Source organism: Musa acuminata, chromosome BXJ1-7 (assembly GCF_036884655.1).
Source record: "Musa acuminata AAA Group cultivar baxijiao chromosome BXJ1-7, Cavendish_Baxijiao_AAA, whole genome shotgun sequence".
Classification (NCBI taxonomy): Eukaryota; Viridiplantae; Streptophyta; class Magnoliopsida; order Zingiberales; family Musaceae; genus Musa; species Musa acuminata.
Window position 1 is genome coordinate 7,982,402 of NC_088333.1, and position 16,056 is coordinate 7,998,457.

A 16,056-nucleotide genomic window follows, 5' to 3' on the forward strand; every position below is an offset into this window, starting at 1 on the left:
TGATAATTATTTATATTATTAATAAATGCTCATTTTTTGTTTATATAAATCCAAAAACAGAAATATACCAAATTCCATAATTTCCAAAATTCATTTCGTTGAAATTAACAGAAATTATTTTATAATAAATGTTTACTACTCTGAATCATAGTAGTTGAGCATTCTTTGGTTGGATTTTAGACATTTAATCCATATTTTTACACCTCTTCTTGGGAAAAACAATTAATTATTGATGAATTTAGACATAGAAAAGACTTTTAAGTAAATGATTTCTCGGAGTTATAATATCGTTTTAAATTATTTTTCTTGACGGTTCGCCGTTAGGGGCGTAAAAAACGGTAAAAAGGAGAGGAGGGGAGGGAAGAAGAACACCGGAAATGGAGCGGAGGGGCGATCGCTTCTCCCACCTCTCGGCCTCGTCCCCGATCGTTACCCAACACTTGTACGCATCTCATCCCCTTCCTCCCATTCGATTCAATTGCTTCTCTCTTCCCTCCTCTGTTTTCTTTTAGCTCTGGTTTCGATCATCCCACCACCCCCCGAGTTGTTGTTCTTGTTTCTACAGACGCAGCTCCATCTACATGGCTTTGATTGACGGATTGAGACCCAGCCATTCGCGGTCGGATCTGGTTCTCCTGCCGTCGCGCGGCGTCGAGCGGATCGGAGGTCGCATGCTATTCGTCTGTTGACGCCCCCAAAATGGCCGACGCCCTGCGGCATGAAAATGATCACCCAGGATGCATGCAGAGCCTCCTCCATTTCCTCGATCTGCACCAGCGTCTTCGCATACGGAAAACCTTGGCGTATCGAAGAAGCAGCTCCGCGAGTAAGTGGTTTTCTTTTCCGTAGCCCGTTGATGTTTGTTTGTTTGTTTTGATTTTTGTTTCGGACGAGACATTGAATAAAAAATCGAACCGAAAAACTAAACCTAAATCCAAATGCTATAGATAGTTTCAATTCGATATTATCTTCTTCGATTCGATTAATAGGTTTGGATTGAAGATTTTAATTTAAAAATATCAATATAACCGAGTTCATTCCCTTCAATCCTTAATCGATTCAAATTGGTCTAAAGACTTTAAAGGCATACTATAAATGAGCATATTTGTTTATGTTATCTTTTTTTTCTTGTTTTAATCTTTACTAATATAAAATGAAGATTCTGTATTTGATTGGGTATTCAGTTGTTGTCGAGAATGCTTAGGATGACAATTGTGAAATAAATTTTTTGAGAATGTTCACACAATTGAACAAAGATTCTGGTTTGATTCACTTGAGCGGAACCATTTCACTGAGTCGATCGATTCAATTGAAAATATATCTTTTTTAAATTATTTAAAATTAAAAATCGATCAACTAGTTAACCAAACCTGATTAATATGCTTTAAATCAGTTCAATTAGATCGGTCCGAACTGATTCCGGTTCGGACTACCTTATGTTAATGAAACCGAACTATTTTCTAGTTCGATTTGGTTCGATCCTTAATGATTCATTTCTACGTTGAAATCCATAAAAGAAGTATATGGATTCCATGCTAATATGATATGCTAATATGACATCTACAAATTAATTACTCCAGAATTAGAACCTGCGGCAGAAATCAGCACAATACACTTTAAACCTCCAAAAGAAAATGTCTGTAGTTCTTATATCTGTTTGTACATGTAATTGCATGGTAGTTCAACTGCTCTTTGGTATTTCTGCTGTCGGGCTACATGTTTAGTCATGGCATTCTTCCTGCAGGGGTCAAATCTCCAAAGAAGAAACAGAACAGTGCTTCAGTTGGCGACGATCAGAACTCTTTGGATAAAGATGAAGACTTGCTTGTAAATTCTTACCTTGCTTTTCAAGTTTCTGCTTCTTCCAGATTTCCTGAACGTTGCATGACATGCCACTTCGGTTGGTTTTCAGACCAAAAACAAAGAGAATTCTGGAGGCAGAAGCTCCCCTAATGCTCTTATGAAAAGCTTGATCTCCAGAAGGAGGTCCAGGGAGAAGGATAAGAAGCAAAACACTTCCCCCTCATCATCACAGATGCAGCGCACCCTCTCCATTCATCACTTGGAAAGCGATGACTATGTCTCTCCTGATGAACTTACTCCTCAAAATGAGAACTTTGCAACTGAGCTTACCTCAGATGAGACTGAGTGCTCTTCTAGCAACGAAGCTGTGCCACCTTTGCCAATGACAAGCGATACAGCGACTATTGAGAAGCAATCTCGATTTGGCAGAAGCAAGAGTCACGTGAATTGGGCGAGTCGCCACCAGCTCGTTGACAAGAAGTTAAATGTAGCAAGAGACTCCATACCAAATGACTTAGGGAGAGATGCTGCACTCTATAAATCCAAAGAGTTCATGGAGATGATGCAGTTGTTCAGCGAGAACAAGGAACTGTTCCTGAAGTTTCTGCAGGATCCTACCTTTATTTTCACTGATTACACGCAAGAACAAGCAGCTTCGATTTCAGCCATGAAACTGACCAAGTCTGGTTCATTTCCTGCTGCAGGATGGTCTCATAGAAACAGACCACTAAGCCTTGATGATAAACACGAAGAAAATGGATCTATAGATGCACCATCTTCGACTTGCAATGCCGTCGAGGATGGTACACATTCCATGGAATCAATGGTTCATCCAGATGCTGCTAACATGCTTAAAGCAGAATCTGAAGCTTTAGACCGCGTTGAACTTGGTTTTGCAGGAACAAAGAACACGAAGAATGTTGGAAATGTTTCGACACGATTTAAGGTCCTTAAGCAGAAGATAAAGTGCATCATCAAGGAGAACAAGAAGGAACACCAAAGGATCTCCATGGATAGCATCCTTCACAAGATTCCTTATGGCGAGAAAGTCTCAGAAAATGTGAAGAAAGAAGCCGAGGGTCTCTGGCATCGTAGACTAGGCAAGAGCATCTCGAGAGCTAAGAAGATTGGACTTCTTTCTTCAAGCAACAAGCAGACGCTTCGAAGTATCAGGAAGTCTTCCTCTCTCACAGAATCCTTGGGCAGGTACTCGCAGTTGCTAGAATCTGTTTCGAGCACAGAATCTAAGAGGTCTCCTGACATGTCAACGATGATTAAAGAAGATACAGATTCACTGAGGCAGAAGACACCAAAAGTATTGAAAAGGATATTTTCGCTTCCAGAACTTCCTACGGGTTCTGCGAGCAAAGATCTCAGGAATGAAGTCTCTAATTCTCAGTTACTGGTGCGACCAACTTCAAGAGCTGTGGCTCGTAGTACAACTGTGAAAACCTGTGACACTAGTCTGCTGGATTCAGTAGCTGTTCTTACCTCCAATGAACAAAGCATTGAACCAGAGAAGCTGGTAGAACATTTCACGGGGGAAGATGTTAGTGGGATACCTGTTGAAACCGAAGAACCGTCGGTGCCAATTGATGAACAAGAACAGTCCATAGTAGACGAAGATAGCTTTAGCTCCCTGGACGGCAGCAAGATCTTGGTCACAGACTCGAAAGTTCACGAGGATACTACAAGTCCAACAGGGGAAACTCCACAGAGCGAGACTGAGGAGTCGGAGTTGATGACCATTGCAGAAGCTGATTTTGGCATCGATGCCTCTCTTACTATGGAAAATTTAGAACAGCAGCAGATTGAGGAGATACCAACTCAAACAAAGTTCAGTGAATTCAGCTCTTTCCACATCCAAGTGCACGAAGGGGAGGAGGCCGAGTTCGAATACGTGAGGAACATACTCATGATGTCTGGCTTCAGCAGCGAAGAGGCCTTTGGAGAATGGCACTTGCCGGACCAGCCCGTCGACCCATCACTCTTCGAAGACTCACTGGATGATCTCGAGACTGCTGCAGCTGAACCAAACATCACGCTCAAGCACATGCTCCTGTTCGATCTCATCAACGAAGTGTTGCTGGAAACATACGACACCTCGTTCGCTTACTGCCCCTGGGTTCTGCACGCCGACTGCCAGATCCGGCCATTGCCGGTGGGTCACCGAGTGCTTGAAGAGGTGTGGGCAGTCATCAGCAAGCACCTCAGCTATCAACTGCTGCTGGATCAAACAGTGGAGAGTACCGTAGCTCGAGACTTCACGAGGAACGACGGCTGGATGAACCTTCAACATGATACCGAGTACGTAGCTCTGGACCTGGAAGATTTGTTGTTGGAAGACATGATCGATGAGATTGTCCTCGAGTTTGCTGGTTTATCCTGTTCAAGCATGCTTCATGTACCATATTATAATTGAATGAGTTCTAATAATATTATAATATATAACATTAAGTTTTATTTGATTAACATCGCCCGTCTAGCTCAGTCGGTAGAGCGCAAGGCTCTTAACCTTGTGGTCGTGGGTTCGAGCCCCACGGTGGGCGCTAATTTTGTTTTTAGGCAACGATTCCGGTCGGCTCTAAGCCAGGTCTAATCCGTACGACGTCGGCAATTCGGGTCGGATCTAAGCCGGGTCGAGCCTCCATCCGTATCACGTCGGTGGCCCGACCCGTATTATCCTACAGGGTCGGTTTTAACGGATCCCCAAAAACGCGGAAAACAACAAGTCGTTGAATCAGCATCCTCGCACCAAATCCGACGGTCCGCAACCGACCCAACGCCAAAAAGCGAAGTGAATGGGACCGTTCGAGGTTCAAACTTGGCTCTCGCTAACGGTAAAGACACTCACCGTCAGTGACCGGTGCCGCCAGACCTGCCATTGTTGCCCAAACGCTAACTCCCTCATCACGGCGCCGTCACCAGACTCGTCGCTTCCCTTTCTCCCTTCGTATATAGTATTATTTTATTTCACGCCCCTTCTCTCTCTCTCTGACCTTCTGCTTCAACGGGCGAGGTTTCCTTTCGAACGACCTGCCCGTCTTGGGGAGTCCCGCCAGCTTCTTTCGATTCGAGGGTTTCGAATCAGATCTCGAGCTCCCCTTCCGCCCTCTCCGCTCCTCATCCCCTGGAGGTACTCGATTCTGCGGTCCTTCTTAATCTTCTGCGTCGCTGATTGAGAGATCTCTGTTCATGAATTCCTCTTGGAACCGCTTTGGATCGATGCTTTTCTGGAGTTTTGTCGATCATACTTGGTCTTGTTCTCTTCTTTGTTGGTCTCTAACCCTAGTCTTTTGAGTCGATTGCCGCTGTTGCTGCTGGTTTCGGATTGGGAAAATCTATTGTTACTTGGGTTCGGCCGTTTGAATTGCTTTTGATGTCGTGTTTTGATGTGATTTGTAGGTCATAGGGGTTTCTTTGGAATGAAGATTGAGCAAAGTTGTGTGGAGAACAAACAATCTGCCGCAGCCTCGAGCTCATCCCTGTCCGAGGGTAGTTATGGAATGACTAGGATGTCACCTGCTGTTTGTAGCAGGCCAGCGCCTTCACCATCGGGGAGGTATTGCTTTGTTTGTTAATTTTGGATTCGGATGCTTAGGGTAGTGATGTTTAAATACGGATGCTACGTTCTCCATTGAATTTTGATTGATTATCTAAGTCGACTGATTGGTTTTTGAGCTAATGGGAACAGTAGCTAAATTGTTTTTTGTGTTCAATTGCTTCAATATGTGAGAAGGTTTGTTAAGTTTAGTTCTTTTACTCTTTTTGCATATATTTTATACGAATTTCAGATAACTCAAGAAAAATAAATCTCATGTAGTCTTTTGTAGAATTAATGTAGTTAATGAGACGATTAATTCATCGACTATATTGATTAACAGAAACTGGCTTGATCTCCTGTGACATGAATCTTTCAGACATTTAATTAGTTCCACTTTGTCTAAGGACATCTTAAGGTGAACATAATGTTCAACCTTCTACTAGTGCATCTTTTTAGATTCTCTTGTTAGAAAGCCTTCTTTTGTATAATATTATGATACCCTAGTTTAGCTCCATCTCGAACGTGGAAGAATAATTGAGTTGGTTTTTAGGGCCAAAGTGGGTGCATCACCATTAACTTAAGACTTAAGTATAATAGACCAATGGTTCAGACTTATCGAGATCTCCAGTTGGATCATGACTAATAGTATTAGAGCATTCTATTATTGCTTATGGTGAGGGGCCCAAGTGGAAAAGAACTACTTGTGGGTGGGTGAGATTGGAGGTACACCACGTTGTGGAGCCATCACTAAGTTGGACTATACATTCAGTGTATTAGGATGATTTGGAGTTATGTTTGGGTCTTACCGAGGATGACAAGTCTTAAATAGGGAAGATTGTGACATTCCAGTTTAACGGATGTGAGAGACAATTGAGTTGATTTATAGGACTAGATTGAATGTACCACATCAATTTGGACTTAAGAAGATTAACCTAGACTTAAGGAGCTTTGGATCAGTGGTTCAGGTTCATCAAGTAAATAGGTAAATTACTCTGTTGGGTGGGATCACGAAAAATGTTGGAGAAAGCCTTTATGAGATAATAATAGAAGTTGCCAAGACTTGCTTTGGTGCTTCTTTTTGTATGGTATCACAGTACATATGATGTATCTTTTAGGCAACCTAATGATACACAAGCTTTCCTTTGTTGAGGACCGAATCATTCTCTCAAACAATAGAAGCAGATTTATGACTGATGATTTCTTTTGAACTCTAAATGGGAATATAGAAGTTGAAAATTACAAGAGTTGGATACAAAACTTGATAGCAATCTTTTCATGGCTGACTCTCTCTATAAAATTATGGTAATTTTCTTGAACTCAAGACCATCTAGTATTACTCTTTGTATCCATGGTGCTTGGGCCCAGTACTTTACCTCAGTATACCCATGTTGCTATAACACAAAATGATTCTGATGTGGTATATGAGTATGCAGCCTGGTTGGACTGGTTATGACCAAGGTTGGACTTGTTGATTTCAGGTTAGAACCAACCAATTCTCTCAGATTTTGGATCATCAGTCGTTGGAGAAGAAGAATTTGAGAGAGAGAGAATGGTAGCACTAAGAAAAATAAGATGAGGGAAAAATCATGAGGCAGAGAAGATGATGTGTTACTGTTGTGCTGTTTCAATTGCTTGCATGAGGGTGCAAGAGAGGGAAAGTGCACTTCATGTATAGGTTTCTAGATTATAGTTTGCAGTAGGACCTCTTGGGGTAAAGTTTTACACGTACCTAGAGAGAGATATTTTGAAAGCAACTCCTGCCCCTCTCACGTGGGATTCAGTGCTAATTCATACAAAATTATGTGGTTGCTCTAAACCATGGTTCCATGTTTTGATCTGATCTCTAAATATCGGGTGGTTCGTATTAGTCCGATGGTATGTCAGCTTCGCCACATGGATTCAGTATGTGTCTCCTAACACTGCATGTACTCAAATCTTAAAACACGTTACATACCACATGCTGGCATACTGTGTGATGGTATTCCTGCACATACAGAACCCATATGGGTTCTTGATTCAGTATCTAAAAGGTCAAACCATGCCCTAAACAAAATTTGGTGGTGTTAAAGGATCCATGTAGCTAGCCCAAATAGTTGTCATATTATAGCTTGTTTTTCACACATTACAACTTAGATCCTTTAACAAAGCAGTTCTATTATGTGCAAAACTAACAGTATCTCAGCCATATGATGATGAGAAAAGCTAGTGGAGGAGAAGAGAAAAAAAAAACAAAGAATAAATTAGAAGGGGAGAGGATAAAATACGATACAGGTAAGGAGACAAATAGAAGAGAAGAGAAATAAAAAAGGGGAAAAGAAAAGAAAAAAATCTCAGAAATAACTTTAGTTTTGAAATGGTATTAATATATTTTTAACATATAAATTTTTTTTTACAAATTAGTATAGATAAAAATATAAAAAAGTTAGGTCATATCTTTTAAAATCTAGTTATATATATATATATATATATATATATATATATATATATCTAGACTCATGTACTCAGTTGCTAGGTACATGTAAAAGTGTGGAAAGACCTCCACTCTTTCTGCAAAATGTAAAACTATCACTTTTCTGTTGACATCAAGAAATTGGGGAATAAAAGTTCTGTGGTCTTTTAGTGCACACATAAGGCAAATTTGACAGTCCAAAAACATTGATATTAATTACATGTGTATGCATGTAGCGATTGGTCTTCGTAATGTAGCTGCGTTGGTGATTTCTTTTTGGTTAGTTTGTACTTTGTACATTGACTAATCAGAATTTGGCATATCCTTCTTTGTTTTGGTATTGGTTCGTGAGGACCTACATGATGGGATCTGGATATCGGTGTTATATACTCTACAGAGTTTATCGAATTCCTAGGATTTGAGTCCTTAACTATTCTAGCTGGGTGCATTTAATGGTGATTTTCCATAGTTCGTTTAAGCATTTTGCTTAAAGAATCTACAAATGAAAAAGCTGCTAGACAAACAAAAGCTTTAATCATAGATTGTTGCAAGGTTTGAAATATCGTACCGTACCGACGTTTCGACATTCGCTTGGTACGGTACGATACAGTATATCGAGCGGTATACTGATATATATATATATATATATATATATATAATTCGACGACGTCGCCTCATTTTTATATATAAAATATATTTATAAAAGGCGACGTCGTCGAAAAAGGCGACGCGATGTCACCTTTAATATATATATATATATATATATATACCGTCTAGTAATGGGCGGTCCGTGTACTGGTCAGCTGACGGACCGATACGTACCACCCGTACCTGACGGTATTATTCGAAACTGTATACCTTGGATTGTTGTATAAATTCTTGGAGGTTATTTCATACATAATGAACGTTTTATGTTTTTGGGAAACGGGTACAAAAGATGAGGCTTAAATAGGCAATAACTACTTTTTCAGTGCCCAAGTACACTGAGTTGTTATGCAAGCATTGATTTTGCTTTTCTTATAAGTTATTTTTTTTGTTTCATGTACTGCTTCTTTTGTTAGAAATGGCAATATTTTTTCGGTATTTGTCTCATTTTGATATTTAAGCTTCAAGATGTATGGCTGTGCCCTTTCTTTTACTAATTATGTGTTCTCTTTAGAAAACTAATTTATATGGACTTCCTTTTGTCTTTGTTGGTCTTTATCTTATATCTAGGAGAACTAGTGGTCCTATAAGGCGAGCTAAGGGTGGTTGGACACCACAAGAGGTAAGTGGCTTTTCATTGTTCTCGGCTTCTATCGTATTTGGGTTCATTAAGAACCACAAGCTATCCAGAATTTCAATAAATATCTTTGAATTATTATCTGACTTGGACTTGCAAATTTGTTGTCTCTCAAACCCAGATGGGTATTGCGACCTGATGAGGTCTCAACCCAAGAACTATTTCCTGGTACCGTGTTTGACCAGTCTCTCATGGATAACGACATGTTGACAACATTCAGACACATATTTGTCTGATTAGGCATGGAGGCTAAAATGATAAAAGGGTATACAAAGAGGAATAATAATTTGCTAATGAATTATTTGAGTCACATATCATTTATTGTTGTGAATGCAATATTATGATGCAAGAATATAAGAAACTCTGGAAATAAAAAAGGATCTAGTGGCATTTCATCTCCAAGTTGTTTCTTGTAATATAAGCAAAAACTTTGGTAAGTTTTTCTGCTTGTGCGGAAGCAGAAGTCCTAGTAACATTATTTTTTTTCACTTTGATACAATAATGTTTAATTTTTTAGGAATGATTTTTTATAGTATCTTTTCTATTTGGAAAGCTGGAAGAAAATCTGACCAAAAATTAATTAGCTCAAGGGAGCAAGTCCTTGATTTCTGAAACCGCAGAAGTTTTCCTAAGAAGCAGAGGATTCTATTAAATACTGTTGTAGTGCTTGAATTTGCATTAGGCATACTAGACATTTTAACTTACATCTAGGTATCTTGGTATTATAAGTAATTTAATGATCATCTGAATGAATGCTCTCATTTTTTTCATGCTACTTATGTTTAGTTTTTCTTTTTTACATGGCATAGGATGAGACATTAAGGAAAGCTGTTGAAGCTTACAAAGGAAGATGTTGGAAGAAAATAGGTATAGTGATCTCATGCTACTGCTTATTCATTATGATCCATAGACCAAGATAGTCTCCTTTAGTCCCATTTGTCTTCTTCTTTACAAATGTAGTTTGCAAATCTATGCAATACGTATATTTGCACCAAGGTTCGTCATAACATAACGTACCGCTCGATATAGGTGGTATGTACTGGTCCAATAGGGGACCAGTAGTGATACATTGGTACGCCCCCATGTACTTCAGTGTGCTCAATATGGCTCGGTGCGGCTTGATATGTACCGTACTGATAGTTGATTGGTACCAGTACGAACCGATAAGGCGAACCATGATTTGCACATCATGATAGCGAGCTTTGGTGTAAGGGTAAGGTTGCAGTCATCGAAACAACTTTTCTGCTAGTAGCTAAGGATGCGTACATTGGTCCTCCACAGGAGCCATGTGTCCTTGAGTCAACCTTTATATGTCTATATGTATGTACATATAATGAATGATATCTTTAGCAATTGGAGAAAGTTCTTAGAGTTTTCAAGAGTGAGGTTTTTGATAAGATAATCTGGAGCATGAAGTTTAACTACAGTTCACTTAGCAAATTGGTCTTGTTACTAAGTGGTTAGTACCTTTTGATTTTATAGTAGACATGAATAGGTAACGCATCAAAATTTGGAAGCATCTAGGTATAGAGGGAGTATAGACACTTGCATGTCTTTGGGGTGAGAGAATATTTTTTTTGTGAGCATCACAACCATTACATGTTTATGCTTGAAGCTTTATTGAAACTTTGCATGGAAAAGAACTGTATAAGAAGGTTTCTTAAACATTCTAAAAAATGCAAATTTAGATTTATAGTAATTTGTATGAGCAACTAGAGCTAGTTCATGACAGGATTTAAATCTCTCTCAGATATTAGTTTTGATAAATGATCATACCAATATGGTACTGGTATATTAGGGAGTATGCTTCAAAATTATCTCGAAGCAAGGCTTTCATTATTGGTCCAATTATGATTTTGACAACTTATTAATTTGGTACGGTCCTGAGGTACCAAGTTTTAATTGATTGCAAACTGATAAAAGGGTTTGTGAATATTAACCGTCTTGTAGTATCTTCGAATATTTCAGGTGATACTTCTGTTTGTAGTGGCTCTTGTTTAGTGTTATTCACTGGAAATTCTGCTCAGCTAAGTGTTGCTGTCGATCTAAGAAGGTCAATAGTTTTCTCATTTATAGTATGAAGGGTAAGATTCATGACTGCTCTAGTACAACTAGTTGATAAAGAGGCCTTTTGCACTGAGATCATATTTATGCTTCTTATGCTTCAGTCATAGACAGTACCAGAGAGACATGCATGCAATTTGATTATGAAGCAAATTTCCAGTCTTGAATCTAATAACAGGTTGGTGCTACTTCAATGAAAAAAGAAAAGGAAAATTAACATCTAGTGAGTGTACCTGTAGTTATATCCATGATGATCTTTGGTGCATAAACTGTTAATTTTATACGATGCCATACGGAGACCAAGGAGGTTTTAAGGGTCTCTAAGTTTGCAGGTATGATGATAGAAGGTGATCCCAGCATAAATCAGTGTATGTTCAGATTGTGTGGATTCTAGAATCAAAATCCCAAGTTTTTGTCCATTATATGAGAACTTTGGCAGTCTCACTAGTACATCCTGCCAACAAAATCTTTCAAAAGAACTTGAGAACAACAGAAGTGTTATTTCCCCACTGTTTGGATTACCTGGGTTCTGGTGTCAGCTTCTCAGTTGCCACTGTTACAAAGATTTAAATCTGAAACCGTTTCAACAGGAGGAGAACCAACCACTAGGCTAAGGCCTAGTTGGTTAAAATGCTTCATAAAACTAAATTATAGCTTTTTTATTAGGGACAGGATATATTATATGTTCCAACTATCTCCTTGATATTATTTGTTTTGCATCTACTAAAACATAATGAGATTTGTCTTGCCCAGGCATCTCTTTGTACTTTTGTGTTAGATCATCTTGCATGGAGCTATGAGTTATTGGTTTATGTTACAGTTGTTGCAAAAGTCTTTTCACTTCAAAGGTTTTAAATATATAAAGCTTTAGGATCCTGAATAACACTGCAACTTTTTTATAAGAAGTTACTACAAACATTCTCCAATACTTGATGCTATATGTTATTCTCTGTCTGTGTAGCTGAATTTTTTCCACATAGAACTGAAGTACAATGTCTTCATCGGTGGCAAAAGGTTCTCAATCCTGAACTTATTAAAGGTCCATGGATGCCCGAGGTTTGATGCTTGCTTCTTTTCTTAGTATGGTGTAGCTTTAGAGAATTAATACTTCAAGACACGATCTTATTTCCCATTTTAATTATAGGAGGATGAGAAGATCATCAGTCTTGTAGCAAAGTACGGGGCAACAAAATGGTCTATAATTGCAAAATCTCTTCCTGGTCGAATTGGGAAGCAATGCCGAGAGAGGTGAATTCAGATCATCTGCTTTGCAACTACTTAACTCAATGTCAAGAAGAGAAATTTATATAATGGAATTTGTTTTGAGAAATTTATTCATTGTAATTACATTTTGTTTTGAGAAATTAGTTTCATAGTTCTTTTTTATGTCTAAAGTTTTACCTCTAAGGGGAATTTTTTCTATAAATGTTTAAAGTTGTTTGCATAAAATAAATGACAAATTAGGAAATTAGGTGAACTTGAGCTTTCCAAATAGCTACTTTGGCCAAAAATAATGTAAATTTATTCTTATCAATCTTCTATCTTGGTGATAATGAGAAAATGCTAATAGAAGAAATTTATAGTTTGAAAGAATGACCTCTTTTTGTTCTTCTTTTCCTAATATAAATAATTTTTTCCCATTTGCCACTATAGAATAAGAAACAACAATTTTACTCCTAAATACTCCAAGGATGTCAGTCAACTCCATTTGCACATACTGGACATAAGGGATTTCCATGACTCCATGGTCTCTCAGAAAATACCGGTCAATATTTCGCACACTATTGCAGTCATAACTTCTTTAGTACGGAAATGATCTTTAGTTAATGAAAATCAATTTTGGAGCATCTTGTACTCAAGAAGCTGTATTATGATATTAATAGGTCATCCTTCGAAGGTATAATACACTTGGCTTCTAGTGATTTGCTGATGTTTGTTCCCATGAAAAGTGAATATGAACTTTTACTTGAATTTCTGGTTTGGTGGTTGATTAACTCTTTTCTTTTCTATATTTCCTGTTAAACTTCTAAATTCACCAAAGAACCTCATTTCTATGGTTTAAAACTAATCTATGGACTCGACACCTAGCGAGCATCAATATCTTGTTACGTCAACATTGTATTTTTTTTTTAATATGACTAGATTTTTCATTGTCCTAAATGAGAAAACTAATCTGGCATCCATGTTTTGATTCCAAGTACCTACTTCATGTAACTTCTATAGGCTGTAAGTGACAACTTAAATCTGTAATTTTTACAGTTTAATGATATCTTAATGAACTTATGGTTTAAAATTCATTTGAAGGAGCAATTTTTTAACTTTATAGGTGGCATAATCATTTGGATCCTACAATAAAGAAAGATGCATGGACCGTAGAGGAGGAACTTGTGCTCATGAATGCCCATTGTGTACATGGAAATAAATGGGCAGAAATTGCAAAGGTCTTACCTGGAAGGTATTGACTCTCGTCAGACATGTTAGTCAGTTGTATTTTCTGGAAGTCTTCTAATGGTTTAACTTCTTAATCATAGACAAGGAAAACGTGAACATGTGTAAAACATGCATATCTAGGCTTGTAGCTTCTTGCAAAATTTTATGGGGCTTAACTGATTACTTTCTGTAATGCGACTCCTATTGTGAATTATCTTTTTGGATTTCATCCACTCAATTTTTGGTGGTAAGGTTATCTTGTCTTTGTTATGCTCTTTACTATGAGAACTTATCTGCTGTTTTCTATGGACATACTTATTTATAAGTCTGGACATTATATAATGTAAGTGAATGTATTTAACCTTTTTATAACTAGTATTAACTGACTTTATTTTTGGTAGATACTCGTCAATTTCTGGCTTTCTTCATTTGCTAGCACTCATCATTTTGGTATGATTTTCTAAATCTCTTTCTGTGGCTAGGACTGACAACTCGATAAAAAATCACTGGAATAGTTCCTTAAAGAAAAAGTTAGATTTCTTAATGGCTTCTGGTAAGATTCCACTGTTTCCAAAACCTGAGATGCTTGATGATTCAGAGGCAATAACCAACCTAGATGGTAGACATTCACTTCTTAGTTTGAGCGAAGGATCAGATACAATTACCAGAGCTTTTTCTGGATCAGTTTGTTCCTTTGATTCTGGTTTGCCTGCTGAACCATGTAAATTGGAAGACCAAAATAATTGGTTGGCATTGTCAACAGTTCAAGACTCTAAGACAGAAGCTTTAACAAATTTGACTGTAAGGGGAATTAATGATCCAGATACTGGATGCAGCAAGCATACCTCGACATCTGATATCTGCACTAGATCTGATCCAGAAACAGAGTTGGCAGAGTGTAGCAACTCCGGTGAGAATGATCAGCTGAATGATACCTTGCAACCAACAAAATCGAAGTTGGAAGCTCCTCCTGTTTTTGGTTCTCTCTTTTACAAGCCATTCCAACTAGAAGATGTTTGCCTTTCTGCAGCTTCTACTCTATTAACCACACATGATTCCATCCAACAATCATACTGCTCAGCGATTGTGACTTCGCCAAATAGTTGTCTGACTCCTCCCTCTGTGACCGGGAGGAATTCAATTCAAAGTGTTGAATCTGTATTAAAAAGTGCAGCTAGAAGTTTCTCCAACACTCCCTCTATTTTCAGGAGGACAAAGAGGGAAGCAGAAACGATGTTTGCTTCTGATAGTAGTTCGTCACAGCCAGATAGGTTAAAAATTCTGGACACTTCTGGTACTACTGTAGAAGGAAAGAGTGGAGATAACTCAGAGGCAACCGATTCTTCAAAATTCAGTTCTAGTCCTTGTGACAGTGGAACCATATTATACAATGGAAAGAGCTTTAATGTTTCTCCCGCGTACAGGTTGAGGTCCAAAAGGTCTGCAATCGTCAAATCAGTGGAGAAGCAGCTTGATTTTACATTCAAGGAAAATGATTGTGATGGTAATATTGAACACCTGAACTTGCCTACAGACAGCAGTTCCCATAGTTCCAATACCATCCTTCCGAGCATACAGGAGAGGAAATTAACTGAGCCTCCAATTGGATCGTAAAGTGCCAAGAACTAAAAAAACATTAAGATGGCCATGACCACCTCATACACAAGATGTAAGTATCTTTTGTAACCTTGATTTGTTCCAAACGGTGCATATTTTGGTTGATACAAGTTCCCTTTAGATATCTAACATGGACCGAACTAACTTATTTAGTACTCAATTTTTAGTTTTGCACTTATATACGATACCATACTGAAGGATTTCCCTTTGAATTTTGAAATATACTATACCTACCTACTTATCTGCCCTTTTTTTTTCTCTTTTGAAAGATTCTTGCTATCCGACAATTATGAACTGATTATTTGCCAATTATGACCTACTAATTTGTTTTTTTTGCTCCTGTTTGTTGACAGGTATGATTCTTACATGGATCTAGCAGGTTAAAGACTTGAGATGTGCTGCAGATCCAAAATTGAAAATCTGAGTAAACATTTGGCGGATTGGTAATCTCCACTGATACCCAGTGGTCATGCAAGTCTGCGTTGGTTTCTCATTTGAAATGTACAGATGATGTCCTAATTTTGCAGAAATAAGCTATTTTGCACAAAGGATGTCCAACTTACATGATGTTCAAGCATCCAAAACGGCATAATTGTACATAAACAAACCCCCTTAAGATGAGAGAAATGGTTTTAGAAACCTGCAGTGGAATAAAAGCTCATCATGTCTTCACTCGGCCTTCACGTCTACTTCCAAGTAGGATTCTCGTCAATCATCGTCTCCTTGACCTTTATACTCTGTTGTTTGCTATGTCGTCCATTTACATCATGGTATGCTACTATCGTATTCATCATGGTATGCTACTGCACCGGAAGCTTCATCAAGGTATATGCTATTATCGTATTCAATCTTCTCTTGCAGATGGAA

General features: G+C 38.2%; 2 protein-coding genes and 1 non-coding gene across 7 annotated transcripts; all 3 read left to right on the forward strand.

The window, feature by feature from the left end:
- The first annotated feature begins 388 nt into the window (after nucleotides 1-388).
- LOC103991807 (uncharacterized) lies at nucleotides 389-4,225 on the forward strand. The gene is made up of 3 exons (XM_018828784.2): nucleotides 389-826; nucleotides 1,745-1,827; nucleotides 1,913-4,225. Exons 1-3 carry the CDS (start codon nucleotides 700-702, stop codon nucleotides 4,223-4,225), a joined length of 2,523 nt encoding a protein of 840 aa, XP_018684329.2. The 5' UTR covers nucleotides 389-699.
- Nucleotides 4,226-4,279: 54 nt separating this feature from the next.
- Nucleotides 4,280-4,352, forward strand: TRNAK-CUU (transfer RNA lysine (anticodon CUU)). Its single transcript has one exon. It is a non-coding gene; the product is annotated as a tRNA-Lys (tRNA).
- Nucleotides 4,353-4,766: 414 nt separating this feature from the next.
- On the forward strand, nucleotides 4,767-15,872 carry LOC135583010 (transcription factor MYB3R-2-like). 5 transcript variants are annotated; one of them, XM_065191554.1, is made up of 10 exons: nucleotides 4,767-4,939; nucleotides 5,209-5,365; nucleotides 9,012-9,063; nucleotides 9,888-9,945; nucleotides 12,104-12,198; nucleotides 12,287-12,390; nucleotides 13,469-13,597; nucleotides 14,055-15,241; nucleotides 15,543-15,632; nucleotides 15,717-15,872. In XM_065191554.1, the coding sequence occupies exons 2-8, from the start codon at nucleotides 5,229-5,231 to the stop codon at nucleotides 15,184-15,186; spliced, it is 1,707 nt and encodes a 568-aa protein (XP_065047626.1). In that variant the 5' UTR covers nucleotides 4,767-4,939; nucleotides 5,209-5,228; the 3' UTR covers nucleotides 15,187-15,241; nucleotides 15,543-15,632; nucleotides 15,717-15,872. The 5 variants fall into 5 exon arrangements, with proteins under 5 accessions (XP_065047626.1, XP_065047627.1, XP_065047625.1 ...); XM_065191555.1 differs by having other exon boundaries at nucleotides 14,055-15,076; nucleotides 15,151-15,241; nucleotides 15,543-15,872; XM_065191553.1 differs by having other exon boundaries at nucleotides 15,543-15,872.
- The last annotated feature ends 184 nt before the right edge of the window (nucleotides 15,873-16,056 follow it).

Bases quoted from the DNA above. Each gene is read 5' to 3' on its own strand.
- LOC103991807 (XM_018828784.2), top strand. From the start codon at position 700: ATGGCCGACGCCCTGCGGCATGAAAATGATCACCCAGGATGCATGCAG. The intron at 827-1,744 runs GTAAGTGGTTTT...TTCTTCCTGCAG, and splicing joins TCGAAGAAGCAGCTCCGCGA to GGGTCAAATCTCCAAAGAAG. The intron at 1,828-1,912 runs GTAAATTCTTAC...GTTGGTTTTCAG, and splicing joins ATAAAGATGAAGACTTGCTT to ACCAAAAACAAAGAGAATTC.
- LOC135583010 (XM_065191553.1), top strand. From the start codon at position 5,229: ATGAAGATTGAGCAAAGTTGTGTGGAGAACAAACAATCTGCCGCAGCC. The intron at 12,199-12,286 runs GTTTGATGCTTG...TTTTAATTATAG, and splicing joins AAGGTCCATGGATGCCCGAG to GAGGATGAGAAGATCATCAG. The intron at 13,598-14,054 runs GTATTGACTCTC...TTCTGTGGCTAG, and splicing joins GCAAAGGTCTTACCTGGAAG to GACTGACAACTCGATAAAAA.